Source organism: Gopherus flavomarginatus, chromosome 2 (genome assembly GCF_025201925.1).
Source record: "Gopherus flavomarginatus isolate rGopFla2 chromosome 2, rGopFla2.mat.asm, whole genome shotgun sequence".
In the NCBI taxonomy this organism is placed as follows: domain Eukaryota; kingdom Metazoa; phylum Chordata; order Testudines; family Testudinidae; genus Gopherus; species Gopherus flavomarginatus.
In genome coordinates, this window is record NC_066618.1 from 119843099 (window position 1) to 119855295 (window position 12197).

The window sequence follows — 12197 nt, forward strand, 5'->3', positions numbered from 1 at the left end:
TGGCTATGCTGAAAGATTAATATTAGGCTGTGTGTCTCATTCATACATGTGGTCTCACTTATTCATGAAAGAAAAAGATGTAAAGTGACACCTGTTTTATTCATACCTTTTGTATGGATCTCTCTTTTTGTGCTTAATTGTTTCTTGTAAAGAATAAGGAAAATGACGCATGAAGTGATGCTTGAAATCAACAAGGTAATTCATTCGAAGCCATGCCTCCTATTAAGGAAAGCAGATAATACATTAGAAAACAATGCTTGTAAGTGAAGTGAAATGTAATCACTTAATAGTCTACCAAAAACTAATGCTTAGTTGAAAAAAAAAAAAAAAAAAACAGGATGTGACATAGGAAGGAAAAAAAAAATTTTAGCTTCTGATTTAAAGCTCTTTCACATACACATTCTTTATAGGATGATGACTTTTGCGACAACAAAATGGTTCACTAGACAATGATAATCATTTATGACTGGGGGCAGTGTTTCACCCAGAGTGGATTCTGTACATTTTCTTAGTGAACGAGTACACAGGAACATGTAAGCTGAATTAACTAAAAGTTAATTCTTTTAGTGTGAACAGAAAGTACATACTGAGTTTCCTCATGTAGACAACCCCTTAGTTTGCAATAAGGTTTCCCACTGTTTAGTTCACAGTCCACCCAGACTATATAGAACAGCTGCCAGCAGGAAGGCAGAGGGCAGCCTCGCAAGAAAAGGAGCTTGCCCTCTGCAAAGCCACAATACCTCCCTCCGTGTTTAACAAAGAGGAGATAACTGGGGATATAAAAAATGTTGGGATGTTCTCAAATGTAGCAGGAAGATAAGTGTGAACTAGAAGGGAAAGGAAAAGGCAATGGGTGTGCTTGAACATAGGGAGAATAAGGCTTTATTACGTGCATACATCAGAAGGAACCTCCTATGTAGCACAGGTCACAGAATTTCCCAGTTACCCTTGCCATGAGCCCAATAGCTTATGTCTGCATCCAGTCTTGATCGGAAGACTTCAAGAGAGAGAGCATCTACCACTTCCCTTGGTAGTTTGTTCCAATGGTTAATCACCCTCATGGTTGAAGATTAGTACCTTATTTCTAATTGCACACCTTTCCACTTCTGCCTCATGTAATGCACAGAATGGAGCTGCCTGGGGATAAATCAAGGTTGTGTAGTGAAGCAAGCTGCCCGTAGGACTCCTGCCTTACTTGCTGCAGAAGTTGGAAGGTGTGTAGTGAATGATACAAGGGACTACCGGAAGTGAAAAGACAGTTTCATAGTAAAGGCAGATGAAAACTACCATAGAGAACTGGATCATATCCCTGCCTGTGCTAGAGTTCCTATGTGATGCTAGTCAAGTCATTTAAACTAAACTGTTCACATGTGACCACTAATTGTGTTCCTCATTTTCTGGATGCCTGGCTCAGACTGGGCACCCAAATTAAAGGATACTTTTGTTCTTAGTTTCTCTGTGCCTCAGTTCTTCTATAAAAAGAGGATAATATCACCTCACCTCACCGGGGTATTCTGAAAATAACTTCTTTAATGTTGGTGCAGACACGGATGCTATAATGATGAGCACCATAGAAAAGCACTCAAAGAAATTAATAATTCTGTTGTCAGAGAAGTGTTTGTATAGTGTGCAGTAAATCAGGCCTAGGACAACACACTGAACACAAAGAAAACAACATATTAATGGCTGCTCATTAATTGAGCACCACTCATCGTGGGCTTTGAATGAAGCAGGTGAAAAGAAGTACAGAATTATGTAATTACAGACTGTATCATAATACAAGAGGGTTAAATTCAGGTTGTATAGGCAACCTTAATTCTGACATTTCCTAACTTTTGAGTGTTTGACTGCAATTCAAAATTTTTTAATACAATTTGCGTGTGTAATTTCCAAAGTTTTTTAAAAAACAAACAAACAAACAAATCCATCATGTGGCATCATATTCACACCTATATGGTTCATCAGCTAGGTTGGAAACTTTTGGGTCACACAGAACTCTGCCACTGTAGCTAATGGAGTAATGGAGAGTAATGGTAGGTTGTCATCCTCAATTTGGGCAGCACTAGAAGGGGATGGGGACAACCTGACAGTGGGTTTCAGATATTTGTTCAGAGCAGAGGACTGGTGAGGTACAGTGATCTTGGGTTCCATTCCAAGCTCTGGAGGGAAATGTTCTCTAGTTGACACAGACTTTTCTGCCTGTTACCACCAAACTTGATCACTTCTCCCTCTCCCCTTCAGCCTGTCCCTTTCACAGTACTGTTGTTTCTGATTCCAATCCCAGGCTCCTTGACCGGTGTCTACGTCTACACTGCACTTTGTCATTAAACCTTTTGTCAGTCAGGGGTGTGAGAAAAAAAAAAAACACCCTCTTGACCAACAAAAATTTTAACGACAAGAAGTGCCGGTGTGGACAGCACATTGTTGGCAGGAGACACTCTCTCGCCAACAAACCTACCGCCCCGTCATTGGGGGTGGTTTTATTTTGTCGGCAGGAGAGCTCTTTCTTGCCGGCAAAGAGCAGCTACATACGTTAAAGCAGCACATAGCCTTAGTCGTACCCCTGTAAACTCCCCATCTCAATGCCCAATCATTTCTAGTCCCCAAGTCTCTTTGGCCTGCTAATCCCAGTTCCCTCCTCCACTCCCTGATCGGCCTGTCTTTCCCACAGCCTCCAGCTGCCACCAGCTCCCAGTCACCATTCTAGGGCTTCCCATCCAATCTCAGTGTCCTCACCTCTTGCAGATTTTTTTCTCTTTGCCCAGCCAGTCCCAGTTATCTTCTTCCCTTAACCTGGCTCCTTGTCAGATTTCTCTCTCCTCCTCACTCCTTCCACCCCCCCCCATTAGGTCCCACTCCCAGTCTCCTGATCATGCCAATCCCAGTCTCCACCACCTCTTCCAGACACTCCTTGACCCAACTATTCTACTCCAGCTCTTGTCCCCACTGCATCTGAACCAGATGGATTCCTCCTACACTTGCTTGGGTATCGGCAGCGGGTTACTGAGAGCACACAGGTTACTGTGCAGCATAGGTACAGCAGGTGGTGCTATTGTACCTCTCAGTGCCGAGATCATCTTTGGCTACGTGAGTGCTGAGTTGGGAGGTTTCACTGTAGTATGTGAACCTTCTTTAGAGCTTGCCCACATAGGGTCCTTAGCTTGTTGGGAACTCTCAGTACCAGACGTTCCTAGTGCCTAACGGTCTGGTGCTCTCAGTTCCAGAGGAGATTTTTCAGTAGGAGATCGCTTTCTTTTGGGCAACTCTCGGTGCAGGGATGTCTGCAACTGCCTTTTTGCAGCCTTTCTAGAAGCAGGCTCCTTGGCAGCCATTGTTAGAGCACAGCCCTGTCAGAGGCTTCTGATGGTGACCCTTGGCCAGGGCACCTGGACTCAGGGTTGGAGGCTGACCTGACGGATTTCTCCTTCATGAGGAGCTTCAGGTGGAGATCCCCGACTTTTCTTGTCTTGGCTGTCAGTTTTCTGCAATGCAGGCACTTTTGAGTAATGTGAGTCTGTAAGTCAGGCAGTGTTTAAAACCAGGTAAGCCTGGCATGCCTGAGAAGGTCAGTCTCTTAGGGCTGGTCTTCACTATGTGGAGATTGACACTTGATTTAGGGGGTCTAGCGAAGACCCACTTAATCGACAACAGAGTGCTCTCCAGTAGACCCAGTTCTCCAGCTCCCGGAGAAGATTAAGGCAAGCCAACGGGAGAGCATCGCCCATCGATGCAGCGCAATGAAGAAACAGGGTAAGTCGACCTAAGCTATGTCAACTCCAGCTACGTTATTCATTTAGCTGGAGTAGCATAATTTAGGTCAACTTACCCTGGTAGTGAAGACAAGCCCACAGAGAAAATAAAAGGGGTAAAGACTGTTTGAGGCTAAGGCTGCCAAGGAGGTAAAGGTAAAAGGAAAAATCAATTTTTTTTTTGTGCAATTAAAGAAATTACAGTAGGGTAAGAGGATAGGGAAGCGAACTACAACTAAGCTAACACTACCACTAAGAATTATCTACTATAATTTTTTTCTGAAGTAGGAGAGGGCACTGCTGATCACTCCGACTCAAGTAAAAAGCGGTAAAGAAGGAACTGGGGGACAGTTAGTTGTGCACCGCTATGCAATGTTCCCTCTAATTTTTTATGTCCATGTGCGCAATGAAGTTTATGCGCACCAATATGGAGGTAATGTGTGACATATCACCTTCATATTAGTGCACACAACAAAATTCATATGGTGGGGGTGGGGCCAAGGACTTCGAAGTGTGGGAGGGGGTTCAGGGCTGAGGAAGAGGATTGGATGCAGGGGGTGAGGACTCCAGCTAGGGGTGAAGGCTCTGGGGTGGGGCTCGGAATGAGGGGACAAGGAGGGGGCTCAGGGCTGAGGCAGGAGGTTGGGGTGAGGGCTCTGGGGTGGGGCCAGTGATGAGGGGTTTGGGAGTGCAGGCTGTTCTGGGGCTCCGGCAGGGAGAGAGGACTCCCACCAACCCTCTCGCACTGCAGCAGCTCGGGGCCGGAGGAGAGGCACCTTTCCTTGGCAGCAGCTCCAGTGAGGCTGAGCTGGGCCACTGGTATGGCTCCTCTCCCCAGCAGCTCCGGTGGGCCTGGGCCGGGCCAGGCGAGGGGCTTCTCTCCCCCAGCGGTGGCAAGTCCAGGGCAGATCCACGCTGGGACCAGCAGGGAGGGGTGCCTCTCCCCACCCCAGCAGGTCCACACTGGGGGAGAGGCATCTCTCCTCACCACAGCCCTGAACCCCTGCACGAGGCTTAATAGGCAGCTGCACAGCTTAGAGGGAACTTAGCCGCTATGCAGCCAGTCGGTGCAGCGCGAGACGGCTACGGTGCATGCACAGCTCAGCCAGGCACTGCTCCCACAAATCTCCGATTACAAGCGCAGGGCATCAAGACACAAAGTGGAGTGCCCACAAGGATACTCCTCGAAGAAAAAATGTTATTTGCCCTAGTCTCATTTCAGCCAACATTTTCCAAAAAACATTCAGCTTGAGAGACATCCTGCATAGAAAATAAAAGACCAAACAGTTACAGTTTTGCAACGTTATAAGCAACTGAAAACAGAGACTTAACAGTACGTAACAGGCAACCTTAACGGATGATGCCACCAGCCCACTTATAATACATCTGGTTTTAACTTCCAGCAATTAGTTCTTGTTATTCCTTTCCCCACCACAATAAGGAGCCATTTATTGGTATTTTCTGCCCATGAAAGTGTTTATACACTATTCAAACCATCTCCTCAATCTTCTTTTTGATAAACTACATAGATAAAGCTCCTTTAATTTCACTAGAAGGCACTTCTCCTAGCCCTTACGCAAATCATTTTTGTGGTTCTTCTCTGCACCTTCACCATTTCTCCAAAGCACCACTTTTCAAGGACTATTTATATGCAAAGTTTCAGCTTCCAAAATTCAGTCATTTGCATGGGTTCAATATGTGAAGAAAAATGGGTATTCCTCATTCTCACTCCATGAGTTAAAAGAATTAAAAAAATACAAAATGCAACATCCTCAGATTCTGAAATGTTTCTGCCCCAAAGGTAAGTTTTCAAGGAAGTTTTGAACACATGAAAATAGGGGGACATAACATCAACAATTTCATCTATCTAGTTTTTATATAATTGCCAACACCATGGTATTGGAGTGACCACCGCAACCAAATCTAGTATAATTGAGTTTCTGAAAGAGAAATGCAGCATAGCTCTTTCATTGTTAGATCCTTCACATATTAACTAAGATGTATTAGTTAAGAATGAAAATCAATCCCATGAACATTGTTGTGTCAATTCAGAGAGTCCTTCAGACAGACAATGATCTGAATAAAAACATTATGATTAATGATAGTATTTTACAGAAGAAAAAAATAATTAAAATTAACAGGTTTGTTGACTAGTTTCAATCCTGTGTACTTTAAAACAAACTAACCCCTGAAAGCAGTCTTATAATACAATTTGTAACAAGCGTGCCAACTGTAATTTAAGATAATAGTTTTATCTTCAACTTCCTTCATACTGTGGAAAAAGCTCACAATGTAACATAATAAAACATTAAGTATTGAGACAGATATGGGAATTTCCTGCAATATTCTGGTCAAACCTTACTGAATTAAGTTTCATGATCTTAGGAGTTCACTGTATTCAAAATACAAATAAATATGTATTATTATGGGATTGTATGCAACATCTCTAAAGAAGAGAAATGGGTAATATAAACCCTGAGAAATGTTATGAGCTTCAAAGATCTCTTTAAAATAACATGCTAGACAAAGTTAAGTGGGATTCCTAGGAAATACTTGGGAGGAGGTAAGTTTTCTCCTCTAGACCTAACCTTTCAAAGCTGCATCCTGAGGACAAACTCAGTGTCGGGTGATCACCTTCTATAAGAGGACAAGATCAGATGCCAAAACTGGATAAGACAGTGACACACAGATTCATGGGTGTGCTTGTTCTGAGCTCACTACAAGTTTGAACTTTTAATCACATTAAAAAAAAAACAAAAAACCTTGATGGGATTTGAAGTATTGGTCACCTGCCAGAGCACTTGCTGGAGTTGAGGTGATATCTAGTTGTTGTCAGTAGCTACCAGTGTGGTGCTCTGCTCTTGTTCGATGATAACAATCGGCTGCATGCGTGTTCCCTCTGTGTGCTGCCCCAGTTCTGCACAGATAGCTGACACAGCAGGCCCCAAGAGAATCCCCAAAGACCACAGACTCTAGTAAGGTACGAAGGAACCCGATCCAGGTTTATTGTCAAACAAAGCACAGTAACAGTTTCCCCTAGACTCTACAAGACATACTACAAATTTGTGCCCCCTGGCAATGGACCAGCTCAGTCAGTGGCAGGACTTTCCACTGCCTCCTAGGCCAGACAAAGATGCGCACTCCAGGACCTACTTTTATACTGTTACAGGACAGATTACACATCCCTACTGATGTATTGAGGTACAGCCCCTTGGCTCATTAGGGTGCTGTCTTCCCCTTTGATCATGTTATTTCAAACAAACAGATCTGTCATGCTGTCCTTTTGACCCTGTCTTTAAGATGCACCTGCCTGTTCCTTGTTATGTCTGTGGAGTGTCCTTGTATCAGGATGTTCAAGTGCCATCTTGGCACAAGTTCCTCTTATTAGCACTTATATGTGAATGCATCTGATTCTAACAACCCTCTTCTCGCCAGCTTCTGTGAATGAGGCCTGCCTCTGGCTCACAGCCCAGCTTTTGCTTAGCAATGCCTGGAAGTACTTTGGTTCAGGCTTCAGGCCTCAGACTGGTCCTCTGACACAGGAGTTTATGTTTCAGGGCCTCATCTTACTACACTAGTAAGCTTCTCCGCATGCATGCAGATGCTTTTATTGTTTTCAGTATGATTCCTCTATAATGCTTTTTCTTAAGAAAAACACTTACTTGATTAGAAAGACCTGTGTGGTAAATTATCACTGCGGCATTTACATCATTTATATCCTCTGAGGAGAAAAGCAGAGCAGGCCTGCTTAGTCAGTCTGACTTGGTTGGGGAAGTCAGTGTAGGCAAGGAACTGTGAAGCCTGGAAATACCTAGGTCAGAAATGGGAGAAGCATGTGTCTCTGCCCAAGAGATGACAGCTGAGGAGCCAGTAACCTGAGAGTAGGTGCCCTTGTTGGACCATAGAGGGGAAATACAGGTGCAGTTGCCCTGAACTACGACATGTACAGAAGATGGTAATATATACACATACATACCACACACACATTTTTTACAGCATTGTTACTCATCTTGTGCATCTCTAGAAGTCCATGGTTTCAACAAGAGCATTTCAAACTCCATTTGATCTCAGGAGCAAAATAGCTGATCAAAGACACACACCTACCCATGCTGCCTGGAACAGACAGCAGCACAGAGAGTGCTCAGCAAATCAATCTGCACTCTCTTACAGAGATGTTAGGAAAGGAATTTCCAAGATACCCCTTCCCATCCCTTCCAGCAGCCAAAAGGGGAAGAGAGAATGGGAACAGTGACATCCCTATACCATGCTGCAGATTCTAGAAGTATGTAGCAGAAGTAAAAAAAGGAGTTATTTTGGGGAACAGGCACAGAAGGAGAAATAAGGAAGACAAGACATTTCAACATTGTTTTGCAGTATTTTTGTTGTAGTTTTGATTGTCTTCATATACAGAGTCATGACATCACTACGTAAATACTGGAAAGCAACATAAGGACCTCACACCATAATTATTCTGTGGCTCCCTGAGACCTTGTTTTCTATAATGAAGTCTCTCCAGCTTCTCAAGATTACTACAGCTCAGAAAAATGATTCACTGTCCTACAGAGTGGTCTGCAGAATGAAAAGTTGGAGAATCAAAGATGTTCTCACAGAATCACGTACTTTCCCAACAATCCAATCTTCCACTGCTTAGATCTCAAAACTTTTTGTCCTGCAGAGTGCCAGGAAGAACTCTGTAAATCAATGGTGGTCGAAAGACCTCAGTTTGATAGCTACTTTTCTAGATTAAAGGATCTGAGAAAGTTCAAACTCATACTTCCATAAGATGACGCTGAAGACTTGAGACTAAATTTTTATTTCTATTATTTTAAAAACTATTTTCCTCACTTATATCATGAAGAGTTACCAATTTATAGGCAGAGCAAATTTAACTTATGTGCTTAAACTGTAGATCACATCACTCCTTTCTCTTACCATTTTGTGTGTTTCGTCATGTTGCTTTGTGAGTTTCCACAGCAGGTATATGATACTAAGCACTTGCTGCATCAGCTGTTGAGATTCAGGTTCCAAAAGATTACCAAGAATGGGAGCAGCAAGTTGTGCAGGAGACGCTTCAATCCAGCACTCAATCAATAATGGAATTATTATCTCAATAAACCCTTTTAAATTTTCAGCAGAAGACAGGCCTTTTTCCACACTGTCTGTCACGCTTACCAGGGACCTAAACCACAGAAGCAAAAAAATCAGAGATAAAGAGTATTACATTAAAAAGAAAAGGGGAGTACCTTCATTGCACTGTATTTGCACAATATGATTTCAGAACCCCTTTATGCTTCAGCCAGTTTTACATGCTTTGTTCTTGCAGAGAGTAACAACTGGCAATTGACCACTACAGATCAATGTGAAAATAAAATTATTAGAATAAAACAATCAAGAAAGTGAAATGGTATAATTTTAGCATAACAGATTCAAAAAGAAAAACTATGTCCCACATATTTTCTCTCTCTCCTAGGTGAGCCAGAAAATCCAAGGGCATTTGCCCTCAACACCCTCTGTCTTTACTCTAAAAGATCTATATGCACCACAAGGGGGGTCAGATTCTCCCCTCAGACACATTCATGCAACTTTTTTGGAATTCAGTGGGAGTTATGTACCCATAAACGAGAACCAGTAAATATTTTAAAATTACAAAGCTCCTAAAACAGAGCAATCTCAGAAGAACCAGGATAGTAAAATATTTTCAAAAGGGTTCATAAAAACACATTACAGGCAACATGTTTTATCTGCCCCCTGAAAGAGTACTCTCTGGAGGGCAATAATGCCCTCAGCCTATGATTCTGGACACTGTATCCCATGATCAGTCTGGTTTTCAACCCACTTGACAAACAATTCCCATTATAAATCTTAACTTGTGTACATTAATTAGACTTGACACACAAGGGCTCACTTCATTCCAACTGCAGTGATGTTCCCAATTTTAACTATGGGGACTAACACTATAACTGGTCATCTCTCTAGAATCTCAATAAACTTTAAAGTGCACCCAATACAGATAAATAACTTATGATAGTTTGAAAAAAAAATACTTGCCCTGGCCACGTTTGTAATTTCAAAACTCTATAATTAGCCAAACTCTGCAGAGAAGGCTTGCCTATGGCACAACCCACAGCATGTACTAAACAGGAACAGCAGATTGACATATTTTAAAGTTACTGCTCCAAAATAACTGTGTATTACCAGTCACGGTTCCATGAGATCACAGTGAGACACAAAGGGAAAAAGACAAGGGGTTAGAAACAGTGCACGCTCCTTCTCAGCAGCAATGGCAAGGTGAGGGAAGAGAAAGAACAGTGAAAAATACCCACGCAAGGAGAGAGGTAGACAAAGAAGCCAAGAAGGAGGAAATTTAGCATGTGTCAAAATCTTTAGAACCTCTGTACAGATATACAACATCCAACGGGGCTTGCAATCATGTTACTGTGGCTTGGTTTTTTCCCTCATCCAGCTACATAAGAGATGCAGTATTTTTCAGGGCAAAATATCCTGTGTGCATTTTTTTCCATCCAAGGCAGAAGAGGGAAATTATATTTTTTGGGTTTTTCCAATTTTTTTCCCTGGAAGGTTAAAGGGAATCTCCCACCCAGACTTTCAAATGCCACTTCCACAGCGCTTAGATCCACAAGAGTAAAATTAACAATCCACATCTGTTTCCTTTTATTTTTAAGGAACAATATTTGCAGAAGCATTAGAGGCATCACCAGAGGATCTTTCTTTGCAACTAGGAAACTCAGAGTGAACCACTGCAGCAATAGTGATTACATGAAAAAGCTGGTTACATCACTTTTATTTGCACAATTTAATCATGTCTACAGAACATTACTTAAAACACTGCATTTGTTTCCTAAGGTATTTGAAACTACAAAAGCACCAACCTACCATTCCCAAAACACTTCCAAAATGATTGTAGGAGCTTAAAGAACTTAGTAATGGGGTCCATAGAAGTTTCATAGAATATCAGGCTGGGAAAGGACCTCAGGAGGTCCAAAGCAGGACCAATCCCCAGACAGATTTTTGCCCCAGATCCCTAAATGGCCCCCTCATGGATTGAACTCACAACCCTGGATTTAGCAAGACAATGCTTAAAACACTGAACTATCCCTCCCCCCACATAAGAGCATAGTTAGAATACGTGAATCTTGTGTAAGCATCTCATAGCTAGTCTATGCCGGAAATTTACATTGGCAGAATCCCTCCCGTCACTGTAGTGAGTGTCTACACTGAAGCACTGCAGCTGTAGCAGCTGAAGTGTAGACATATCTTCAGTATTCCTCTTTCATCACCACCACTGACGGCATGAACGTCTCCTTAGAGGAACTGTCCCAGTTTACAACACTGGAATAAATGTCCTATGTTTGGATGCTATGGAAAGGTCACACTGAGGAGGAGGGTCAACAAGTGGTTGGTGGAATTCATTATTATTCCACTTTTAGATTACAGACCTTTAAATTACAATTAATGAGCAAAGTATGTATGACAGTACCTGGCACACCAAGAGGAACTCCAACAGAAGTCCCAGGACAAGCAACCTCACATTAAAGTCTGTCTAGTTTCTGGACCTGAGCCTTATCCAAACAGTAGGATACGGTTGAGGTATGGACACTGTGCAGCGATATTACTACATGGTGCTGGGATTCTGGAATGACAATAATTGGCTGGAATACTTACTTCTCATTGAGAAATAACACTTGACAATCTCTCTGCAAAGCCTAGCCTGCAGTAGTCAGTTGAATTTTACTCATATTATGGAGACAAATTGCTTTAATTACCACAGCACAGAGCACTGAATGGTAGATCAATGTGCCCTTGAAAAACCTGAAAGCAAGCTCCTCAAGGTTCCCACCAAACTGTAGTGACAACACTGACTGAATCCATCCACTTGTTTCAGCAGCCTGAGTTTTCACAACATTTGTGAAAGCAAGATGGACTGAACTGTGAAAGCACAAAGAGATACTGTGCTCAGCTGCTGAAACTCGTGGGCAGGAGTCCAGCATAACTGCCATTTAAAGAAAAAATAGTACGATCCAGGATAGGCTCAACCAATATGTGCAACTTCAGTGGCAAAAGAGGAGTAAACAGACCTCCACAGTCAACAAAAGCTACGTTGCACAAAGATTAGGGTACTCTGTAAAGCTGACATTTGACTATGGCAGTATACTTTGCTATACAGGGATATGGCAGCTATGAGTGTTTCATGTCAGTGAAATTGTTAACCACTTTGCTAATGTATAGCGCTTACAATATATTTTAGTGCTAAGGTAGCCAGGAAAAACTGCTACTGTAACAATTCAGCCTGTTTACCTTGTACAAGGTAGTTGTTATATGACACTTGGATGTAAAGGGACTGGGTGATAAAAGCACTATTTACCAAGCATTTTTGTACTATGTCACTATTAGGCATTCAAATAATTTCTAATAAAATGTAGACTGTTT

At 42.4% G+C, this 12197-nt stretch overlaps 1 protein-coding gene across 6 annotated transcripts in view; it reads right to left on the reverse strand.

Moving 5' to 3' along the window:
• TEX10 (testis expressed 10) overlaps window positions 1-12197 on the reverse strand; it is a 131182-nt gene that overhangs the window by 97694 nt on the left and 21291 nt on the right. For all 6 annotated transcript variants that reach the window (XM_050938146.1, XM_050938147.1, XM_050938149.1 and 3 more), the window contains 2 exons: window positions 8682-8928; window positions 107-219 (listed from right to left, as the gene is read on the reverse strand). In XM_050938146.1, coding sequence (XP_050794103.1) covers window positions 107-219; window positions 8682-8928 — 360 coding nt within the window. The remainder of the gene's footprint in view (window positions 1-106; window positions 220-8681; window positions 8929-12197) is intronic.